This window comes from Mycetomoellerius zeteki, unplaced genomic scaffold (genome assembly GCF_001594055.1).
Source record: "Mycetomoellerius zeteki isolate Tzet28-1 unplaced genomic scaffold, Tzet1.0 scaffold228, whole genome shotgun sequence".
NCBI lineage: Eukaryota > Metazoa > Arthropoda > Insecta > Hymenoptera > Formicidae > Mycetomoellerius > Mycetomoellerius zeteki.
Genome location: NW_017257203.1, coordinates 1,277,443 through 1,301,142, shown reverse-complemented (window position 1 = coordinate 1,301,142; position 23,700 = coordinate 1,277,443). Strand labels below are relative to the sequence as shown.

Below are 23,700 nucleotides of genomic sequence, written 5' to 3'. Positions count from 1 at the left end.
ACACACACACACACACACACACACACACACACACACACACACACACACACACACACACGTGTGTGATATTTTGTATGATATTACTGTGATATATTTTACAGGATATGAGACAGGTATGTACACATACATATATGTATATATTATTTTACGACATTTATTTTAATCGTTCTAGCTGAATACTTGAAAACAAAAAATTTTTGAGAAAAATATTTTAGACACAAATTTATATATAATTTTGAGTGGGGTATATAAAAAGACTTATATAATTTAAGTTTGGCTGGCGAATCGTATTAAAAATCATTTATTTTTTCAGATAAATAATACTCAATTTTCTTATATAAATAATTTTCCTCAATATTCTACATATATTAAAATATAAAAGTAATGTCATAAAATCTGGCCATTTCCATAGAAATTAATTTTGGCAACTTTCTGATTGTCATCCTCTACGTACATAAATATCACGTGTTCATTACAATTTCATTATTTATTTAAAAAATATTTTTTTCAAAAATATTTTGTTATCAAATCATTTATACTAAGATGAGTAAAATAAATTATTTTTATATCAAAATTAGATATTATTATGTGAGCTTAATACTCACCCGCGGCTTATACAAAAGTATAGGAGAATCTGAGTCGTCTATAGCCGTTGGTAGATTAACGACAAGTCGCGCCTCTTCTATAGGTGTCCCACCTAATTTCGATATTTGATAAACGTGTTGAAAAACTATATTTGATCGATCACTATCCAAATTGGATAGATAATAACTTTTCTCAATCGCTTTTCTGCAACACAACTATCATCATCAAAGATTCATTATATATCTTTTCTTTTTTCTGAAGTATACTGACCCACTTAACAATAGAAATGCTTCACTTTGTAAAGTCAACGATGACTTAATCATATGCATGCCGTTATTTGTGCTGCGAGTTCGTATCTCCGTAAAGAACTCCAGAACTTGCCCATGCAAGGAACCATTGGTTAGATGTCTCATATCCAAATCGAGTTTCACAACTCTCTGTAAGAAATTTGTTAAATATTTCTCGAAAGAAAGATTTTTATTATTTTTTTAAGAAATTTTATTAAAATAATAGAAAAAAATGTAATTATTAATCAAATCTTTTATTGAATCATATTGATTCTATTATGTTTAATAACATTTATAATTAAGTCATAGTTATAGCTAAAATGATCAAACAAGTATTTTTACTTGCTCATTTGTTCCAAATGGGTTGCCGATGTTACAAATAACCATCAAGATATCTTTATTTGTGTCTTCTTCGCAAAATGATAAGATACTACGAAGTACTATTTCCTTCGGTAGGGTAAACACGATTGTCGTAAGATATGCTTCAGCATAATTCCTTAAATGTGTTTCTAAAGTGATGTCATTGGAGCCGATTATCCAAGTATTATTCTCCCTATATTTTATTTTTATTAAGGTAAACGTAAACAATTACTCGCAGAAATTCAATATTGCATTCGACATTAAACGTCACTTGCCTGACTCCCCAAAGTTTCACTATTGCATGTATGTTGGAATTGCAGACTTTATCCTCTCCGCATTCAATGTCGAAAGGAAGCAAAACTTGCACACTATTCAATTTGTTGTTTTTGCTTTCAACAGGGCACGTCTTACAAAATTCAGACGAATCATTGTACGTAAAATTATGAGATGCATAAATGGTAATCGGTTCAATAAAGTCTTGAATATTATTCTACCAAATATATGACATCGTTATTAAATCAGACATTAGATTTTGTAAGTATCAATGTTTATTTAATATAACAGTTTATATAAACTGTATTTACCAAAAGAGTAATAGTAGCATTCACACACATATGAATGGAAGCATCGATTGAGTACATTTCCAATAAAGTCTCTTTAGTACGTTTATATTTTTGGTCCACGATAAGAGAGACTTTGAATGCTGCAAATTTTTTTATAAATTGAGATTTATGTAATTATTACCTATGACGCTTCATAACTTACCGTGTATATTTGTAGTATTGTAGTTTTGATATTCAACACACGCTTCAACCAAAAAGTTACTTATGTTCCTTTGTAAAGTGCTTGGAATGGTGTACACAGTCAAATTTGTTCTTACAATGGGTTTACTCCGAAGTACTATGACATGTCCTGATTTATATGCGCCTACCGCGATGTCTGCGTACCTATAAATGACAAAGATGTAGATACTGATTTTGGAAATAATTTAACGTAAAATAATCGTCATAATTTTTAATCAAAATATTATTTATATATTTTTTCGTAATTTTTAATCAAAATATTATTTATATATTTAAATATTAGTATATGTAGTTATTATTCGTAATCCTTAATATCTTATATATTTATCTTATATATTATCTTATATATCATATATATTATCTGGTACATTCAAAACTAAGAAACAACGATTTAATATTAGAAAAAATTATTGCTTTATTAATTGCTATTATTAATTTTAAGAATGAAAATAGTTCAGGATTAACAATAATTGAATAAAATTTCTCCAGGCTTAACTAAAATATAATAAAATGCAAATAATGAATTATAACTATAACTATAAATACAATCTATATAACGAATAAACAAAAGTTGCATAATAATTTACTAACCCATTGTTATCGATATCGATCGGTTCAGATATCGAAAATCCAAACGTTTGTATGGTCATTCCTTTTATCGAAGGATTATGACCAAAAGATTGCATCGTGATCCTTTGTGACATCGTAGGTCTTACTTTATCTTTTAAACTCGCATCGCCGTTGTAAATATAAATTGCTCCGAATTCTTCCCAAGGAGCACTCACTATAATATCTAAAATTCAGCAAAAATAAATGCGCTATTTTTGCGCGGATAAATGCGCGTTTTAAATTAATTACAGCTTTGATTATAATTACCACAAAAATCATCTCCATCCACATCACCGACTGCTACTGCGTAACCAAACTGTGCATCTTCTCTGGTACCTTTTAGAATCGTGGCTGCTTCGAACTCTTTCTGTATCGAAATAAACAATTTAACAAAATATATATTATTTATTTTTATAATTTCTGAGCTAATTTCTGAGCTAAATAGAACTGAAGCGGCTTATTTAGAAATTGATAATATTATACATATTGGAGAGTTTTGGTTCATACAATAATATAAAATTTATACCTTTGAGCTGCCCAGATATATGTAGATTTTGCCATTATCATTCCCCCAATGCGGAGCTCCGACCACAAGGTCGTATAGACCATCGTTATTTAAATCACCGCTGGCTAAGCTAGCACCGAAGAATTCGCCGATGTCACTGCCACGAAGATTCGTAATCAGAGGTATAAAATCTCCGTCCAAATCAACTATAACAACCTGTCTTATATGTGTTTAATATCATAGTCATATATGCTATGGTCTCCTCTTCCCGGAAGAGATGGAACGTTTTACTTGAATAAATGATATAATGGAATGCTTTATTTACCTGCCCTATGTAATTCCATCCTGGATCCGCACAAACGTAAAGAGGTTGATTTCGATGGAAATAATATCCTGATGTTACCGCGTAGCCTATTATGATAGCTTAATCAAAATCTGTTTTCGTATATGATCATGCCATAGAAATTTTATTTGTTACATAGAATTCGTACCAAATTTCGATAGATCATCGTATATCGGTATATCATTTGTAGTTTTCCTATTAATCTCATTAAACTTCCAAAAACTTCCTATATTGACACTACCTATGATGTTGTCATTTGGTCTTCCTACAATACGGCTTATTGTTCTAAATTGTTTCTGCAATGATCAAATTACTCAGTCATACAAACCGTAGTCAAATATATTTGCAATAATATTTGACTAAATGATATTATATTAGAAAGAGTGAGGATTATAATGGTTTATAAAATATTAAATTAAACAATTACAATTACGTACCTGTAAAGGTACTGCAAAGGCAACGGAGAAACCATGGATTGGATCATACCATGTATTTTTGCTGAAATCTAATATACATAATATTACATTCTAAAATAAGGATTTGTGATCCTTAAATTTATTTTTAAACAAAAATATATTATAGATAAATCAATATAAGATATACACTGCCGTCGAAAAGTTTCCGGACATGGAACTTAAAATTGCATGATATTCAGGTCACCGTAATTCGATAAAAAAATCATTGCAGACAAAAAATAAAACAGCATTTTAAAGCTTGAAACTTATACTTTAGCATGCTTTTTATTTTTTTGACTGCAATGATTTTTTTATCGAATTACGGTGACCTGAATATTATGCAATTTTAAGTTCCATGTCCGGAAACTTTTCGACGGCAGTGTATATTAAAACAAAGATCGAGATTGTTAAAAAAAATTAAGGACGCCGATTAAGTCTATTGCATGTACATGCTGCAAACTGTACTGAGTAAGTAAAAATTTATTGATCAGCGGCCACAGAGTCAAAATAGTGACAAAAAAATAATTACCAAAAGATGTAATTTCAGAATTTTCGGGTTTTAATGTTCCCGATGATGTTTCACCACTATAACACATGCCTTGCAAAGTATCCATGTATTTCGTAATCTTGAACGTGGATATAATTTTAAGAATAGTACGCGGGGCACATATCTGCAATAAAATACTTAATAATTAAATAACAACAAAACATTTTTTTGTTCAAAATATATTTGTAAAATTTTAAACTTAAACTGTTCAATAACGGTAGAACATCATGGTTATAACGCAAGAATTACAAGTTTTAATATGTATTTTTTTTTTAAACATATATTATAATACATTGTATCTACGTATTACATTCCGGTATATGTATACGCATTTCATATATTTATTTTATGTATTAATATAACTTCTAGATTCAATTATAATAATAAAATATTTAAATAATTGCAAAATGACACAGATTCTTCTAAGTTTTTGCAATCTGCAGTTATATTCTGCTAGAACATCCTATTATACATTTCCACCGACAAAATTCATAGCAAAATGCTTTGCACAATCACAATTTTCAATAGATTTGACTATTTGAAGCACTAATATTTGGTTTATTAAGTAATTGAACTTTTTTTTAAAAAAACTTGTTATAAATATAAATAATAAGAATCATATTTTAGAGTATTTTAGACCGTACATGTGAGAACATTACTATAAATATAAATGTTTAAATCATATAACAACTCTAATAAAGTCCCGTTATATTTTTCATGTATATACCGTAAGGAAACCGCTGTACTTTTCTATCGACATTGCACCACCGAACCAGGAATGTTCCTTCTTTACATACACGTGCCTTTTAAGTTGATTTATATATACTTCTTCGTCTTTCATGAAAGTCGGTTTGATCTCTACACATGGACCCGGTAGATTGCATCGATAAACTACACCAGGTTCGTTTAAAAGTCTAAAAGTCGATTGTTTCTGCGTATAATTTCCACGAGGTGCTCCTATGAACAACCTGTTAAAAAAAATATATATTTCAATATTAAGTTTTATAAATAATAAATAACATTATATATATAATACAGTAGGAGAATAACGATTTTTGTTCCAGTTGTTCTAGAAATGAATTTCCGAAGAAAAAGTATTTATATATATACAAAACTAAAACAAAACATACAACAAAATTATATAAAAAAGCTAAAGAATGTATAATAAATGTAAAAATACAAGAAAATAAAGAAAAAGAAAGAAATGCAGAAATCGGCTAGTAAACATATTGTAACAGAATTAATTAAATTTTCATCAGTCAGTATTCGACAAACTTGATATCTTTTCTGAAAAATATTTTTTTAATACTTCTATAAAATCTTTTTATTATCTCATTTCCTAATATATAGTTCTACAAATTTGATAAAAATATATTGAATTGATACATATTACCATGAAATATTTTTCTTTAAGTCATAATGTAGCAACACTGAATAACCAAAATAACTATGTTCAAATTTCGTGTACAGATATTGACCCGCATTATTCGCACTGTTCGGATACAAAATTGGATAATTTGTATCAATATTATACGCAGACACAATTAGCAGATTGAATAATAATGTAAATTTCATTGTCGTTGAGATGAAACACTTCGTCACGAACTTTTACCACTACATGAGAAAACAATAAGTAATTTCAAACAAATAATCAATTATGTATAAGACTGCACAATGAAAATAGTATAAAATTATTTCTTGTATAAAAAATGTAATATGTATATCCGACCCAGTATAGGAATTAATAAGAAATAACGTGATAAATCACTGACCAGTTTTGAAATAATATACTATCAGAAGAAGAACAGGAAGGATGATGATAAGGTAATCGCGACAAATCACATAGTATTCGTCATTCTAATATTAATTAACATATTTTCTATTCGTAAATGCTCTTAAATTAATACTGACAGAAGATAATATATAGCAATTAATAAATCATATTTATTAAAAATGTACTTTATTCGCAAACGTAAATTTTAGTATTTAAAATACTCGTGTATTTATATTTTATGACAATAAGTTTGTCAATAAATTTCATAAATCGAGACAACAAAATAATATACATTATTTACACAACACGTTCATGTATGAGACTTAAATCAATGTATAAAATATATATAATACACGCGGTGTTCAAAATTCGCATTCACGGAATGCAGTATGTGATTTCGTAACAACACTAACAATTATAAATAATCTTTATGAAAACTTTAGAGAAATAACAAAACATATATCATGTATAAAATATAGTCTTGTAGTTCTAGTATTATAGTTCTAGTAATTCTATTCTTCTGTTGAGCAATAATTAATAAAAAATATAGATATATTTTTACAAAAAGAAGAAATCATATTTGATTATATAAAATATTCATTAGATCTACTACGCTGCTTGTAAATTAATATTGATTACAAATTTTATATTATTATATATATATATATTATAAATTTAATATGTTAATATTACATATATTTTTTTATTACATAATGTTATTTTTTTACATAAAAATATGTATTTTATATTTACAGCATAAAGATATTTTGATGAAAAATCAAGCTCTTCAGGCACAATGGCAGAATAATATTAGTTTTCTAGATTTCATCTTTAATTATTCCTCTTTGTTTAAAATAAAGTTCATGTTCCTTTGGTGATCGTTTATAAAATTTGTCTCTTGGATCTATTGCAGGCAGCAACGGACACTGCAAATCAAATTAGGAAGTTTTATAAAATATGTATATATGTACATTATACATATATACATTTCATTATAAATAAATAAAATTAATAAAATACAATGTTATTTATGCAATTATATAATAAGTAATTATATGATAACAGATAGTTTATAAAGTAATACAATAGAGTCAACAGTAATTACAAAAGATAAATGACATACCCCTGAATCCCTTCGCAATTCTAATGCTTTTGTCATGGTTTGATTTAAATTCTTCTCTCTGTCCCCATGAGCAGGATGTGTTGATATCCATGGCAGTTCTGGAGGTAATGTATGCATTTCTGTAAGTGTTCTCATTGTAGCCCAAAATACAACAGCTTCACGAATATCAATACAAGCCTGTATAAAAAACAGACAAATAATGGATATTAATTTGTACATAACAGTTAATTTTTGTATAAATGCACATAAACAGTAATAATTAAAACGTCAAATATAATATCGGATTCTATTATGCCACTGTATAACATACTTTTGCAGCCAGTTTAAGTCCTACTTCATCAGCTTCATTCTCCAAAATTCTGCTGAATGGAAGATTGTACATGACATTCACAATTCGTTCCCCTATTATATGAATTATAGCAGCTGTCATGTCGGGAAATAATGCCCAAACTAATAATATAGGTATTACTATTAAAAAGTCCCACAACAGTTGATCCGATAATGACTCAAGCTGTTGATAAAAATCATCGATTACTTATATTTTATAAATTAATATCAAAAATATTCGTATTACTACTTACGGAATGTAATAGCAACGAATGAGCCATTTCATGGGCTAAAATAATACCTAATTGGTCGTCATTTTCGATAATATTTAAAATGTCTAAGGATACAAAGATATTTCCGCCCTACGAAGTAAAAGAAATAAAGACAAAGGAAGCAAAGTAAAAAAATAGTTTATATGCTAATATATTGCTGTATAATATTGATAATGTGTGTACCGGTAAGATATACGAATTTGATAATGGTATATTAATAACAGTTAGAGTCCACTGTATATCTCTCATCGATTTTAAATCTGCATTAGCTGTACGAATTTTTTCTATTACTCTTACGAGTCTTTTGTAAGCTGGATGAGAATGTGGTACCAAATCTTGTTTATGAGCCTCTAAATGCTGAGCGAAATGTAAGATTATGTTATATAATATAAACTTTTAAAAGATATTTCTCTTACGAGCATCTATGAAGGTTTTGAAATATTTTTTTATATTACGATATTTACGTAAGTAAATAATGGAGTCATAATTAATATATTATTATATGACTATATTATTTACTTACAGCTTTAAGGACCATTTTTCCTAGTTTCTTCTCTTGCTCCTGATTAAAAATTATAAATCTCGAACGCTGTGTTAATGGATCAGTTTTAAGATGAGTTATGTAGTAAATAGCCAATATAAGGCCATACAGTCCAAAACAACCTTGTAAAAAATAAAGAAATATAGATAAAATCTTATATTCCTCTTTCTCTTTTCCAGACTTGCGTGCCCACCATTTCTTCATAATGCGTCCCATCAATAACGCACCAATACGTAAGACAGGACGCAAAAGCACAGCCATTAATGGTGGGATATGCAAGTTTTGTGTAGTACGAAAGTTACATTTTTGCAATTTTAAGTACTGTAGCTTTCTATGGTCAGCTTTCTCTTGAATGAGATATCTCTTATATGTCCAGGTACGATGGCAAGTTCTTACAGAGTAAATAAAAAAATGACTCTGCTGAAGATTTTTCTGACGTAAACTTCTTGATATGGCAAGCATACTGACAGAGAATAAAGCCTAAGAGGAATAATATATCCACAATAGAAACAAAAATACAGTCTATCACAAAATATGAAGTTATAGGAGTACAAATAACTAAGATTATATACAATTTACAAATACTATCAATAAGAACAGTTTGATATTAGTATTATAACTATTCATTATTCCACTTGTTGTATAATGTTTCAGTAAGAAATAAATCATTTCTTTTGAGAAAAATATTATTGTCAGATACAATTAAGTCAATCACTGTAAATTCTTACAAGCTATTAATAAAGCTTGTTTTTATTATCCAATATAATCTGTCAGATCGAATTTAATTCGCAGCTTTGCCTTATTTGACGAATCAATTATATCGTTCTTGTTTTAGTCCAGGACAATTGACAAGGAATAAATCATCTCCTTTGAGAAAAATATTACTGTCAGGTATCAATCATTATAAATTCTTGCAAGTTATCAATCAAATTTGTTTTTCTCCAATATCATCTATTAAATTGAATTTAATTCATAGCTTTGCCTTATTCGACTTACTGGATCAATACTGTCCTTATTTTAGTCCAGGATAATTATTTCAAGATTATGACTTGTCAGATAACTGCATGTACTTGTTAAAAGTTTCAAGATATGAAGTAACGGAAAGCTGAAAATGGAAAAAATATTAATACCAAATTCATGAAAAGAATTTTATTTGCATTCGTTTATATTACAGATTAAAGCATAGATATATGTATATGTTAGTATAATCACATTGTCATTAGTCACATAAATCATCATCATATCCAATATAATCTAATCCAAGTGGAGTTCATGATTATTCAGTTATGTAAGATAACAGAGTAAATGTTTAGTTGGATCTGCTCCACTTAAAATTTGATAGAAATATATTCAATTGATGCTTTTTCGTAAAAATTAGAGTTTGAAAAGTAAAAATTGTCTTACGATAGCATAAAAACATAAGTTTTAAAAGTGACAGCTATGAAGGTTAGGTTAGGTAATCCAAGGTAATGCAGCGTGATGCAGCGACATGAGCTGACATGAGCATGCGTCGTGATATTAAAAAAAGTTTACGCAAAAATACAATACATTGATTGAATGTATTTTTATCAAAATGTAAGTGGAACGGGTCGAACTAACATTTATCTCTCATAAGATTTATTTTTTATTTTTCAGCAGTTAGATGAATATAAATATATACGTAGTATTTATACCTATGACTTTCACTTCAATCTATATCTATATAGGAACGTATGAAAATTTGATTTAAATCCAAAATATTTCAGAATCTGCATTTTCGATTAAACATAATTCATGAAATTCGATTTAATCATTCAATTATTTAAATTTGCTTCAATATGTTTAAATTAAAAAATATTATATATGGCTCGCTTCAGAACACGCTTTATAAATATTATATGTATAAATTAATAAAAAAAAAATATATAAGGTGTCAGCAAGTCAATATCCTACAATAGTTAAATGTAATGTATAAAACTATTGCGCGAAAAATTATATTGGAAAATGGTAATTTAACAAAGATGAAGTTGTGTGATTTTCTCAAAAACATAAATCGATATTATATATACTTTCTCCCTCTTACTTTTTCAATTTTTTCTCTCTTCTGCTTTACAAATACCATTTGATGTATACAAAATGCAACATAAATAGGGCGATATTTGCAGCTAGATCAATTTTATACTTGGGACGGAATCGCCTTAAGTAAAACGATTAACTTATTAAAGATCTGGAATCGCTTTACGTCGTCGTGATCACGCGAATCTATACTATTCACGGTACTTCGACCATTAATAAGACAATTTCAAATATATAAAATCAGGCTACTAATATTATTCGCAACAGCGAGATTGAAAGGAATAGATTTAATTCAGAGATACTCGGGAAAGCCTTCGCAAGGTGTAAAATGGCGAAATGGCGAGAAGTCTCGTCACTTCACAGTTCATAAAATACATCCATACACACCACGCGCGCGCGCGCGCGCGCGCCCAAAGTGACACCCAGGGGCCCCAAGGCACCCAGGCTCAAGCACAGGCTTGCTGGAGGTGCAACCGTACGTGTGTGCGTGTAGAGGTTACGTGAGTAGTGTACGTGTATAGTGGTGTATAGAGATACGTGTGTGTGTGTTTGTGTAAACGTTACTTCGAGCCCGAGCGCGTGTGTGCGTCCATCATGAGTCACAGAACCCGTGGTCGCCTCTCTCCGGTCGCGTTCCGTGATTAAGCCTCCCTCGCGTCGACGGGCGACGACGGAAGTGCGACTGTGGTCCCGGGAGCACGTGGGAAAATCACTCTCGTATCCCGAGGAGACTCATCGCCTTGTCGCCGTTGTCGTTATCGCTGTTGCTGCTGCTAGAGAAGATGGCTCTGGCGGCCGGTAATCGCGTCCCTTCGATCGCTGTCATCGTCGCGTGCACCTAGCTAGTGTCGTGCGTGGCTGGCTTCCCTCCTCCCGTACTCCCGTCATCATCCCCTCGTACGTCTACTCCACGCGGGACCTCCTAAAGTGTTCGGGTGGTCCGCTCGCCCGTTACTCGTCTTCTCTCTTCGTAGTTTTCCTCGACTATTTCAATTGCAATGTGTGTTTGCAAGATCCTCTGGAGAACGTCAACCCCGGGATGGGCCTCCGTAGCGATTGTGGCTCACAGAAATTCCCGAAGGCGTTAAGGGAATAGGAGAGAGAGACGATCGAGAGTTGTGCGTGGGTGCACGTGGATGTTTTGTATCCATTTGACTTCCTCTTTTTCACGTTAAGCATCTCGAAAGGTGAGTTGTACTTATTGTCTATCTAGTTGCTTACTTGTGTTTTTGTACCTTGTAAAGTTTTTTTTTGTCGGTAGATTGTTGTGGATGATACAGATGTCATTATTAAATCGCTTTTTACCAGTTGTATATTCTTGTGCTTTTTATATTTTCAAGTAAATATATATATATGTTTATAGAGGAAATATAAGATGGGAGAAATTTAAACAAAGAGAGATGTACTTATATGGATATCTCACATTAGTGTGATTATTATTTGACTAAAATATCTACTTATTTCCAGTTACCTTGTTATTACTGAATAGAAACTCAGTGAATAAAGCCATGGATCAAACAAGAAATAGACCGAGTAGACCACGACTGCGGTCTCATGGTAACTCTGTTAGGGTACTTGTGTTCGATCAAAATGAAACTGAAGAAACTGCCAGTAACGTGGAAACAGAATTACACAAACGTCCAATACCACCAAAATTGGAAAGCAAGGAAGCTCCAGTTCGGCCTGGTTAATAAGACTTTATTTTGTATTAATTTGCATTAATCAAATATTATTATTTCTTGCATGAAATAATTTATCTCATCAGATTATATGTACAATACATTGAAATTTTATGATTTTAGTTAGTGGAGAGTTATCGAATCTAGTTCGCATGAGAAATTCTGCGATAGGAAAGTCGGCACCTTCTCTATCAGTTCACGTGGTTAGTATATATCGATTAATATATTCCTTTTTTTATATACTTGCTATTAACATTTATTATTGTAGCGTGATTTTAACATTTCTCGTCGTGCTGCTAAAGCAGCTCATCGTAAATCTCTCATAACAACGACGTCACCTACTTTACCACGTTGCCATTCACCTTTGTCAGGTAATTTTTATATTCTTTTAGTCATCTTTTAATCTTTTTATATCTTCTAATTATCTTTTAAAGAAATATTTCTCCTTTTTCATCATCTGAAAATACAGAGATGTTTTCATAAAATAGTTTAACATATGTAAACACAATACATTTGATTTTGTTAGACTTAGAACATATTTAAATATTTCCATATCCTATCATCTAGTATCCTTAATAAATTAGATTTTAAATGAATTCTGCATTCTAGCACAAATTTCGCTTACACTTAGTGGAAAGAGATTTTTTTTATTGTTTACTTGATTATTCAACGATATAGCAGATTAATTTTTTTCTACTGCCTGTTTCCCGGTATAGCATTCGTCCCGATTGTAGGCAGTCCCCTAGAGAGCCCTAGGATGTCATCCAGTCCACACTTTGCTTTTGCTCCAATTAAAAGGTATCTACTCTACACTTATACTATTTGTCTTAGGACATTTATATTAGTCCGATCTGATTGCTCAAGTAGGTAAGATGTCGTCATTGCAAATACTATATCTTCTGTGTGTTATATAAATAAAAAAGAAAATGGTGAAACAAAAACTGCACTGTGTAAAGTTTATGAAAAAAAGTAAAAGTCTGATAAGGAAATGCTTGTAAGTTTTCATATAATACAAGTGTCAAAACTTTAGACAATGTTTTAATAATTTTTTATAATTTATTAATTTGTATAAACTCTCTTGAAAAGATGTTATTAAATGAATATAATATTGCGATATTATTCAAGAATTGGCGGAGGTGCTACAGGAACTGGAGATGGCAGAAGATGGTCAGTTGCTAGTTTACCGTCTAGTGGCTATGGAACAACACCTGGCTCCAGTAATGTTTCGGTAGATTGATTAATATGCGCTGAATATCCTGTCTGTGCTAATCATGATTATAATTTGTCATTTATATTCCACTAGTCACAATACTCGAGCCAAGAACGTTTGCATCAATTGCCAAATGTTCCCACTAAGGACGAACTACGCATGTTATCTTGCCATTTCTCCAAGCCCGGGACACCATGCTCCTCGCATCCGGGCTTCCCAGGTTCTAGCATATCTAGTATTCCGGGTAGTGCGTCTCTTAGCCTTGAAGAAGAAGGCCGTCGGTCACCGTTACATCGTCCACGTTCCCGAAGTTTGAGGTATATGTCATAAATATGTAAAGGATTGTGTATGCGAGCTCTTTATTAAAATCTCTTTAATGATAGTTATTCAACGATTTTTAATTGACATTAAATTACGTTTAATAAATAAACTGATAAATATATTAATTTGTAATTTTTATGCAATTGCAGTAGTCCAAGTCGATCACCTGTTCTTGACAGCGAAATTGTTATGATGAATACTTTGTATAAAGAAAGATTTCCAAAGGTATTATCGCGATTAATTATGTTCATTATTAATGAATGTTTATTAAAATAGTCGATTATATACTATGCTAATTAACATTTTCAGGCAACACAACAAATGGAAGAGCGACTGACCAATTTTATTAATGAAAACAAAGAGATAGATGAATATGAGGTAGTGGCCAATATGACGCAAGATTCATTACCAATTTTACGCTTTGTACATCATCAAGTAATCGAAATGGCTAGAGACTGCTTACAAAAATCTCAGGAAAAATTAATTACAACGAGATACTTTTATGAGATGAGTGAAAATTTGGAACATCTATTAATGGAGGTACGCATATATTATGACTTTATCGAAACATATAATAATTGCTGCAATTCATTTACAGACAAAAGATAAATCTTTAGAAGCGGCAACAAGGTTAACAGGACTGATAAAGAAGCTACTATTAGTTATATCGCGTCCTGCTCGTTTATTAGAATGCTTGGAATTCGATCCCGAGGAATTTTATCATTTACTCGAACAAGCGGAAGGCCAAGCTAAAATCAATGCGGGAATAAAAGCTGATATTCCTCAATATATTATTACAAAACTGTCGTTAAATAGAGATCCTATTTCTGGTATGTATTTTTTTTTTTCTAAATCAACATAATATGTGTGTATTTCTCAAATAAATTATTGAATCTTCTTATTTTGAACTTGCTATAGAGTTACAAGAAGACTTAAATAAATTGGAGGATTCGGCGAGTTCTAGCGATAGTAATTTACAAGTAACATCGAGTCCAAATAAAGATGATGACAAATGTCAACGTATTCCATGCGAAAGTGATTACGAAGTATTGAAACTCATTAGCAATGGCGCATATGGTGCAGTCTATTTGGTTAAAGAAAAAACCACTCGACAGAGATTCGCCATGAAGAAAATTAATAAGAATAATTTAATGCTGCGAAATCAAGTGGAACAAGTGTTTGCCGAGAGAGATATAATGAGCTTCACAGATAATCCATTTGTAGTCTCTATGTACTGTAGTTTTGAAACTAAGGTATGCCTGGCACTCTTCATTTGTATTACAGATTTTACGAAATGATCTACAAAATTGTTAACAATTGTGTATCTTTTTCAGAAACATTTATGCTTAGTAATGGAATACGTAGAGGGAGGAGATTGCGCGAATCTTTTAAAAAATATAGGTCCACTGCCACCAGACATGGCAAGATTTTATTTCGCAGAGACTGTCTTGGCTGTTGAATATTTACACAGTTATGGCATTGTACATCGGGATTTGAAGCCTGATAAGTAAGATCATATAAAATAGAAAAGAAAATATAAGTTAGATTTGTTCTTTTCAACTAAACTTTTTATATCATTTATTTTTTCTATTTTTCTCTTACGTTGAAAGGAGTGAAGATAAACAATGCAAAAAGTTTAGTTAAAAAAAACAAACCAATTGAATATATACAAGTAAAATACTAATAATTACAAGTTATTTTTTATAGTTTACTTATCACTGCCCTGGGACACATCAAGCTTACTGACTTTGGCCTCAGTAAAATGGGTCTAATGTCCTGTAAGTATGAAAATTTTAATTGTAATATAATTAAGATCGAAATATATCGAAAATGAATAATGATAATAATTGTCCGTTTTTAATTTCAAGTGGCAACAAATCTATACGAGGGCTACATCGATCGAGATACACGGCAGTTCTCAGACAAGCAAGTATTTGGCACACCAGAGTACATTGCCCCGGAAGTTATATTACGTCAGGGTTATGGTAAACCGGTTGACTGGTGGTCCATGGGTATTATATTGTACGAATTTCTAATTGGCTGTGTTCCATTCTTTGGTGAAACACCCGAAGAATTATTTGCTCATACGGTGAACGGTAATTTTTGCTTTATTCTTTTCGATTCAACTCTTGATAACTCGAATATACTCTGAAGTATCTTGTAAGCAGATATATCGTATGATAAATGATAAAATTTTATTTATTAGATGATATTGAATGGCCAGATGAAGATGATTGGCTTGTTCAACCTGAGGCAAAGGATATTATAACGGCTCTTCTACATCAGAGTCCTAGGGATCGTTTGGGAACTGGTGGGTCGCACGAAGTCAAGGAGCATCCATATTTTTATGGAGTAAATTGGAACAGCTTACTTAGACAAAAAGCTGAGTTTGTTCCACAATTAGTTAACGACGAAGATACAAGTTATTTTGATAGTAAGTACCAAAAATATTACGATATATATACCATTATAATGTTTTACTCTATGAATATTTATATATTGCTAAATTCTATTCTAAATAGTTATAATAGCAGTTCAATTTTCTATTTCGTTTTCTATTTTGTCTCTCAATTCCTCGTAATATTTCAGCTCGTATGGATAGATATAATCATGACTTAGGCGATGATACAGATGACACCGATGATTCTCCCTTATTCGGATCGTTCTCCTCCTACTCGCCTCAATCGCGCAAGATCTCGCAAACGCGTCCACCTCAGTTCAGCTCAGACGCAGAATCAGATGCTTCCAAGAAACAGCTGTTCCGTACTGAATTTGAAGGCACGTTTGCGCAATTATCTCTCGGATCGATCGCGTCATCGGTCGCGCCACCATCCAAACTGGCCGATCCACAATCCGTACAATCATCTGAAAAACATCGGCCGCCCTCCTCGTTGGTAAAGAGTAATTCCTGTGCTGAGAATCAAACCAGAACCGACAAACTCAACACCACATCGTCGTCCTGCGTGACTTCTGGTACTACGATTTCATCGAGCAACGAGCCGCAGCTGTCAATCGTTAAGAATACTCAGGCGGAAAAAACATCAATTAATCTGAGTACACCCGATTCTTCGCAAACCGAGTCCGAAGATATTAGCCCTCAGATCCAGAGAAAGCGACACACACATTCCCGTGATAAGCTGCCCAGGTTCAGTATATCCGTTGATGATGAACACATGTGAGTCATTCAGTCGCATTCTCACAACAACACAGTTTTCTTTTTCTCTGTCTTTTCCTTTTAATTCAATTTGCTTTCAACTTTCATACACATTTCCAATTTCTACATAACTTCAATTCATGTACACTTTATAGTTTTTATTTTACTACATTAACGCATAATTTGTTTAACAATCAACGTAGCTATTATACATAACTTTTGCATTTCATAAATCTGATTCATTTAATCATTAGATAATTTTGAAACCAATATTTATAAAACTATAATCTTTTAACTCTCATGTCAGATTCAATCTTTACTTCCTTCCAATAACATCATTATTTTTCTTTCTTTCTCTATTTTTTAAATTTAATTTGTTTCTTAGTTTAATTTCTTAATTTTCGCACATTTCTATAACTTCTACTTAATATCAATTTATACTTTACAATTTTTTATTTTATAGTTTTTATTTTCTAACATTGACGTGTAATTTATATATTAATCGACATAATCATGTGCATTTAATATAGCTCTGATTCATTTAATGATTAGATAAAGTACTCAGTAATTCTAAAATTGTAATTTTTTACTCACAGGTTGGATCTCGCAGCGGCAAATAAAGATGCGGAAGAGAACAAGCATGATTCCAGCACTGATTCCTTCGAGTCCTTCAGCGCTATATCTATGTTACCATCCGCCCGACAGAAATCTCGATCCGTCATAAAATCCGCTTCAACTAGTGGACTATCGTTAGTGATCCCAACCAGCGATTTCGCCTGTATGTATTTCTCAAAAATACATAATCGAGAAAAATGCTGTCTCGTTTTAGTATATAAACTGGATTTGCACCGAGCTTCTTTTTCTCTAATAATTGTTTGATTGGCCGAATACGAGATTTTTAGAGGGAGAGAGAGAGAGAGAGAGAGAGAGAGAGAAGAGCTTGTTGCGAATTTTATTTTTATTATACCTGAATCGAACAATATTTTTGCTTTTCAATGGAGCAGTTTAATTATTTCTGATTTAAAATATGTATTCTCTTAGATGACGCGCCGCTGAATGTTCAACCTATCGAATCGCCTGGTGGGTCGTCAACTGCATCTTCGAGAGATACTTCCCCTTGTCGCGAACTGAGTCCTCTCGTAACTAGCTTGAAACCGCCCATTATTATCCGTCGAGGACCATGTGGTTTTGGTTTTACTGTGCACACTATTAGAGTTTATTACGGCGACAGCGATTTTTATACTATGCATCATTTAGTAATGGTACGTATAAATAAGTCATGTTAAATATCTGTTTTGTTCAAAGAATGCTACTCTATAGCATTCTTCATGAACTACAGCATTTTTATGTATTAATTTTTAAATGATTGTCTCTGCTTGAATTTGATAGAATCTCACTAATATTACATCTTACTTTTGGTTAAATGAAAATTATTAATTATTTCTTATTTTTAAGGATATTATCAATTCTATATCAATATATTATGTCAACACTTTTTGAATTTTTTTAAATTTTATGTTTTATTCCACATTAACTGCTTTTAAGTGCTATTATTGTAGTTCTATATTTTATTCTATATATTTCTAAATCTATTTATATCTAATTCTTATTATATGTTATAATACATATAATTTTTTAATTCTGTTATTATCTGTTTTATCTACAAATTTTAAGTATTTCACTTTTCTTTATCGAAGAATTTTGTACTTCTTCTCTCTAAAATATTTATAATTCCATTTTTATTTTATATATAAATTATTTTTTTATAATAGGAAGTCGAACAGTCCAGCCCGGCATTCGAAGCTGGTTTGAGACCTGGCGATCTGATAACGCACATAAATGGTGAACCGGTGCAGGGTCTGTATCATACCCAGGTTTTGCAGCTAATGTTAAGCGGTGGTGACCATGTAACGTTACGTAGTACGCCACTGGAAAACACCAGCATCAAGACCGGCGGTAGAAAGCGTGACCTTGCTCAGAGTAAATTGGCGCGCCGAACGTTGCACAAGCAACGAAAGCAAAAGCGGGATCATTCAGACAAGAAACGGAAGACGTCTCTTTTTAAGAGAATAAGTTCCAAACGGGCGAGCGTAGAGATGCAGCAGGTACACTGGGAAATTTTGTTTGTACATAACGTATTATTGAATGCGAATTATCGCTTTACGACATTCGTAACTCTATATTAGATTACTCTGTATTAGATTATTAATCACGATGTTCCGTTGTGCAATACATTTAATATTAATGTCAATTTTGCACAGCGATCTTAATACATACAGACGAACTATGTTAGTTCTTTACACGCTATTGCAAAAAAATAGAACCAAAGAAACTTTATAGAAGCTTTAAAGCACCAGCATATACGCGAGTACACACTGATTACGTTAAGTGCATTTTCTTTTGCAGCCGTTAACTATCAGTTGTCCATTGTCAGCACCCATTTTGTCCAGCGACAGCAAACCTCCACTTATGGTATGATTTCTTATACATTCGCTCATCTTTCCCATCGATCTCCATTGATATCGTTTCTGTTCGCTGCGTCGTTCTGTTGACAACATATATTTCTTATGCGATTACACAGCTTTTGAATGGCTATTACACACTTCGCAAAAAATTATTGCGTTTAAAAATCTTTATACAACACTCACGATTGTCAATTGTTAACAATGCATAAAGTTGTTCGAATTATTGGATTAACTCGTTTCATAAGACGAGATGTTCCATGACAAGAAAGACTTGCGTATTTTCGTATTGATAAATTTTGTCATAAATTTTGCAGATGGCTGCAGGAATTTGTTCTCCTTCAATGGTCACACCTAGTCGATCATTTCAGTCATTTACTCGCTCGCAAGAGACGTCACCGTACTTTACGACGTGCTCAAAATCCGTCTGCAGCCCGTCCCCGCCGACGAATCGCGCCAGTACGGACTCTTATCATTCTACCGGAAACTCAAGTCCATGCTCAAGTCCGAATTCCTCGTCCCCGGGCTCGAATACATCAGTGGGCAATCTGTCAGGTATCTCGAACCAGTCGCATTATCAACGCCCCAGCACTCTTCACGGCCTCAAGCATAAATTACATACGGCTGCGAAGAACATTCATTCGCCGAATCGCAGGAAGTCTGTGGGCCACATACCACTATCGCCATTGGCCAGAACACCGAGTCCATCGCCGATCCCCGCAAGTCCGACGAGAAGCCCAAGCCCGTTGGCGTTCCCCACGGGTCATCAACCTGGTAGTTCCAATACTACGCAATCGTACAGTCCAGGTATGAAAAAGAAAAAATGGTACAATTATATAATTTAACTTTGTCGTGATAATAATTTGTATGAATCATGCTTTTGCACTTCCGGAAACTGTGGCAGTCAAGATAAAAGTAGATAACGAATAAGTGATAAATATGAATGCGAATTATACAGAAGAATATGCACTTGACTAAAATATTAATTTTAAAAATTTGTTTAAAAAAATGAATCGTTTCCTGTGCATTTTGAGCTATATAAAATTATTTTTTGAATATGTTTAAATGTCTAAATATAAAAAAGGAATTGAATATACAATTATGTCATGATCTGAATGGTTTAAAATAGGTAATAAAAAAATAATTTTTTAAAATAAATTTTAATTTTTTTTTATTGGTTATTTAGTAATCTCTGCTTGTAGTCTTAATTTAAAACAAATAAAGAAAAATGAATAAATTATTACGAGAGATGTGAGGCCAAATAGGATTAAAATCTTTGAGACACTTTCATGTAAAATTTTTTTATCTTTATATTTTTTTTTCTTGTGAACTACTGCATTTTTGTAATTTTTAATTTTTTTAAAAGAGAATAGACTGATATATCATTGTTCGATTTTAAATAATTTTAATTTTATCAAAAGTTACAAAAACAACTGATTTTTTCCAAAATATCATTTCGAAAACTTGGTTCTTAAAATTTAAAAAGAACTTATTTAAAAAAAAATATATTGATGTAGCTAATGTAAATGTAACTAATTATGAGAAAAAAAATGAGTCACACAAATATCTTGACTTAGTAATAAGAGAAAACAACATAAAAATAGTTTTCTGTCCTATTTCTGCATTCTCCTTAAATGCAAATAAAGCCATAAATATTAAAAGATTTATAACATATGTATATCTTTATAATATTTATAATATTGTTGAGTAACAATGTTGTAATGATTTTGCGATATTAGGGGCATGTTTATCGACGCCGAACAGTCAGAAGAAAGGTTACGGTCGTCCGAAATCCGCGGAGCCAGGTTCACCACTGCTCCGACGAGCTCTCAGTCCTGATCGACTTCATCCGCGTTCGGCGGAAAATAAAACATCGATATCGCCGCTGGCAAACACTGTGGTCAAAGTAACACCACGTGTGACTATCGCGCAGCCGTCCCATAACAGCAGTGATACCTGTTCGGACGAATCCAATGATAGTTTCAAGGAGGCCAACGAGAGCACGAAAGGCGAGAAAAAAGTGTCAAGTGAACAGAAAGCGGACTACTCTAAATTGACTCATGGTATATCTATTAATTTAGGGAACGTAAGCATGTCAAATTCCTGCGGTAGCACGCAATTGCCACGGATAGCCGAAGAAAAGGATTCACCAACCGGCACCAAGAGCGATGACTACTCGTCGTCAAAGGAGATCAGCGCGGAGAAAAGCGACAAGCAACTGTCGACGTATAGTAACAATCAATCTGGTGACGTGGAGAAAGCTCAGAGCGATGAACGCCAAGCTGTCAGCGGCAGTAAAGTACCGCAATGTAACGAAAAAGAGGAAACTGCCGTTCAACGTGGTATCTCGCAAGCGAGCGCACAGCAAATAACCAGTGCCATGAACTTACAGAAGAACCTAGATCAGAGACATTGTCAGACCGGCGAGAGATCTGTTGCATCATCTACGTTGCATAAAACGTTCACCGCCGAACAAAAAAGTACTGGCAAAGGCAATATAGAAGCTCACCAAGAAATTAAAAAGGTATCTAAAAAGTACAAGGCTGATACCGGCGATGGCGTCCATTCAAGCACGCACGACAGCAACGCAGGGTTGGGAAAAGATAAGAAGAACTAATTAATATTGTGCTTTTAAATAAATTCTTGAAGCATTGGTCTTCTCTATGCAGTGGAGGACTTTGAATTACCTGTGTGTTAATCAAATGTGAAATAAAGAGAAAGTTATCCTTTGCAAAGTTCGAATAGCTTTGTCGAATAGATACTGGCGATCATATGAGAGATAAGAGACTAATCAAAAGGAAAAGCAAGAAAAAAGGATTTTTAATTTATATAACTTTATGGAACTTCTATATTCAAACTTATAGGCTTCCGTCAAATGAATACCTGAAAGCGATTAAGATACTTATATATATTTCCGAGAAGGTTTTAATCTATTTCCGTAAAATATAATGTTGGTCATATACAAAACACTGCAAACTTTCAAATAAATTTACACAGATGAGAAATACATTATTTTAATTGTGAAACGCAAGACTCAATGTTACTAACTGGAAATCGCAAAATCGTATGTCGAGGTTGCTCTAACAGTGAAACAATTGGAGTGATTTTATGCTTCGGGCTACAGTATTTACACGATCTCATTTACATTTATATCTAAATAATATTAGCACGTAATATATATACACACACATATACCGTACACATACATACGCGCGCGCGAACACGCATGCATATACATGTTCAGACACATACATATACATACACACACTCACATATTATATACAATCAACATAGTATTCAATGGTTCGCATACAATATCCCATGTACGCGAAATGGTTTTATAGGGTATTTATTTTTGAAGAAAGAGGGAAAAAAGCAAAGAGAATCTATGACGCTATTTTGTTGCGATGATTTATGTAATATACAAGATGATTCCGTTGCGCGCAATTAGCGAAATTACAATTAAAGCAGTGATATATTTGACAAAAGTTAAGAAACTAAACAATTCTCATACGAATCATTAAATATATGTTGTTTATCTCTCTGTACTATAAATTGTACTGTACTGTAGTTGAATGTGAAAAAAATATACTTCTTTACTCAATGAAATATATTTTTTGTATCATATTGTAGCACATTCAATTATATGTATGCAAAAGAGAAAAGTATTTAACAATTTATGATAGAGCAACTGTTTTGTTTCTTAATTTTTTCCATGAGTCCCTGTCACGATATGAAAAGATGCAATTAGTGTTTATATGTTAACTCAGGTTTCTTGTCACGTATGACTGCTTAATTGATACTTTTCGTGAAGTCGTCAAACATATACACATGCAATATAGATACTGACACAGCAAAATCAAATCGTCGCGGAAGCATCTTGCATACATATAAATTGTAGAGACAGCAGAGATTACGAAAGATTGGAGCTCGATATGCACTGCATTGAAATTTTAGTATTAGTTTATTAATTTATTGTACATAACATAGTGTACATTAGTTACAATACATTTTAGTTAATAGAATGTTGTCACTGAAATATTTAGCACCAGCACATATTTTTGTTATAATTAATTAAGCTTGAATTCATCTTTGCTCGTTGTTAATAAAATCGATAAAAGGAAGTATGCTTTGGAGCTTTGCTGAAAAACAAGCTTTATCTCTGCCATAGGTACAACTCGTTCATATCGTTGCACAGCGATTTGATACTTGTAATTTTGTCGTAACTTCGTCAGCGCTATAGTGTCCAATTAGCTAAAATTAATTGTTTATTTTGCAAATAATAACG

The 23,700-nt window shown here is 32.2% G+C and overlaps 3 protein-coding genes across 6 annotated transcripts in view; 1 reads left to right on the top strand and 2 right to left on the bottom strand.

Annotated features, from left to right (window-relative positions):
• Nucleotides 1-7,086, bottom strand: part of LOC108723217 (integrin alpha-8) — an 8,384-nt gene extending 1,298 nt beyond the window's left edge. Inside the window, exons 1-15 of the mRNA XM_018448777.1 lie at nt 7,022-7,086; nt 5,222-5,462; nt 4,477-4,618; nt 3,930-3,997; nt 3,641-3,788; nt 3,475-3,560; nt 3,171-3,365; nt 2,912-3,011; nt 2,627-2,828; nt 1,998-2,179; nt 1,817-1,935; nt 1,504-1,722; nt 1,215-1,421; nt 856-1,022; nt 606-789 (exon numbers count right to left, since the gene is read on the bottom strand). Of these exons, the coding sequence (XP_018304279.1) occupies nt 606-789; nt 856-1,022; nt 1,215-1,421; nt 1,504-1,722; nt 1,817-1,935; nt 1,998-2,179; nt 2,627-2,828; nt 2,912-3,011; nt 3,171-3,365; nt 3,475-3,560; nt 3,641-3,788; nt 3,930-3,997; nt 4,477-4,618; nt 5,222-5,462; nt 7,022-7,026 (2,265 nt within the window). The 5' untranslated portion in view covers nt 7,027-7,086. The remainder of the gene's footprint in view (nt 1-605; nt 790-855; nt 1,023-1,214; nt 1,422-1,503; nt 1,723-1,816; nt 1,936-1,997; nt 2,180-2,626; nt 2,829-2,911; nt 3,012-3,170; nt 3,366-3,474; nt 3,561-3,640; nt 3,789-3,929; nt 3,998-4,476; nt 4,619-5,221; nt 5,463-7,021) is intronic.
• LOC108723219 (metalloendopeptidase OMA1, mitochondrial) lies at nt 6,990-10,011 on the bottom strand. Of its 2 annotated transcripts, XM_018448778.1 has the most exons (9): nt 9,936-10,011; nt 9,528-9,636; nt 9,260-9,398; nt 8,514-9,011; nt 8,174-8,347; nt 7,973-8,080; nt 7,702-7,902; nt 7,392-7,568; nt 6,990-7,194 (listed from the first exon to the last, which is right to left on the bottom strand). In XM_018448778.1, exons 4-9 carry the CDS (start codon nt 8,991-8,993, stop codon nt 7,087-7,089), a joined length of 1,248 nt encoding a protein of 415 aa, XP_018304280.1. In that variant the 5' UTR covers nt 8,994-9,011; nt 9,260-9,398; nt 9,528-9,636; nt 9,936-10,011; the 3' UTR covers nt 6,990-7,086. The 2 variants fall into 2 exon arrangements, with proteins under 2 accessions (XP_018304280.1, XP_018304281.1); XM_018448779.1 differs by lacking the exon at nt 9,260-9,398.
• Nucleotides 10,012-11,075: 1,064 nt separating this feature from the next.
• dop (microtubule-associated serine/threonine (MAST) protein kinase dop) lies at nt 11,076-22,612 on the top strand. Of its 3 annotated transcripts, none has more exons than XM_018449004.1 (22): nt 11,076-11,773; nt 12,054-12,272; nt 12,389-12,468; nt 12,534-12,636; nt 12,982-13,063; nt 13,391-13,493; nt 13,569-13,792; nt 13,946-14,021; nt 14,106-14,336; nt 14,395-14,626; nt 14,715-15,049; nt 15,131-15,303; nt 15,504-15,574; nt 15,665-15,892; nt 16,003-16,230; nt 16,386-16,941; nt 17,547-17,728; nt 17,992-18,212; nt 18,723-19,055; nt 19,357-19,422; nt 19,730-20,219; nt 21,152-22,612. In XM_018449004.1, exons 2-22 carry the CDS (start codon nt 12,095-12,097, stop codon nt 22,027-22,029), a joined length of 5,070 nt encoding a protein of 1,689 aa, XP_018304506.1. In that variant the 5' UTR covers nt 11,076-11,773; nt 12,054-12,094; the 3' UTR covers nt 22,030-22,612. The 3 variants fall into 3 exon arrangements, with proteins under 3 accessions (XP_018304506.1, XP_018304504.1, XP_018304507.1); XM_018449002.1 differs by having other exon boundaries at nt 16,386-16,971; XM_018449005.1 differs by lacking the exon at nt 19,357-19,422 and having other exon boundaries at nt 16,386-16,971.
• The last annotated feature ends 1,088 nt before the right edge of the window (nt 22,613-23,700 follow it).

What these genes read in the sequence shown, in the direction of transcription:
- LOC108723219 (XM_018448778.1), bottom strand. Translation starts at nt 8,993, where the DNA reads ATGCTTGCCATATCAAGAAGTTTACGTCAGAAAAATCTTCAGCAGAGT. An exon ending in GAAAAATGGTCCTTAAAGCT is followed by an intron (nt 8,348 to 8,513) that starts GTAAGTAAATAA and finishes CATTTCGCTCAG; the next exon opens with CATTTAGAGGCTCATAAACA. An exon ending in ATTCGTTGCTATTACATTCC is followed by an intron (nt 7,903 to 7,972) that starts GTAAGTAGTAAT and finishes TTTTATCAACAG; the next exon opens with CTTGAGTCATTATCGGATCA.
- dop (XM_018449002.1), top strand. Translation starts at nt 12,095, where the DNA reads ATGGATCAAACAAGAAATAGACCGAGTAGACCACGACTGCGGTCTCAT. An exon ending in GCTTTTGCTCCAATTAAAAG is followed by an intron (nt 13,064 to 13,390) that starts GTATCTACTCTA and finishes ATATTATTCAAG; the next exon opens with AATTGGCGGAGGTGCTACAG. An exon ending in ACTGTAGTTTTGAAACTAAG is followed by an intron (nt 15,050 to 15,130) that starts GTATGCCTGGCA and finishes TATCTTTTTCAG; the next exon opens with AAACATTTATGCTTAGTAAT.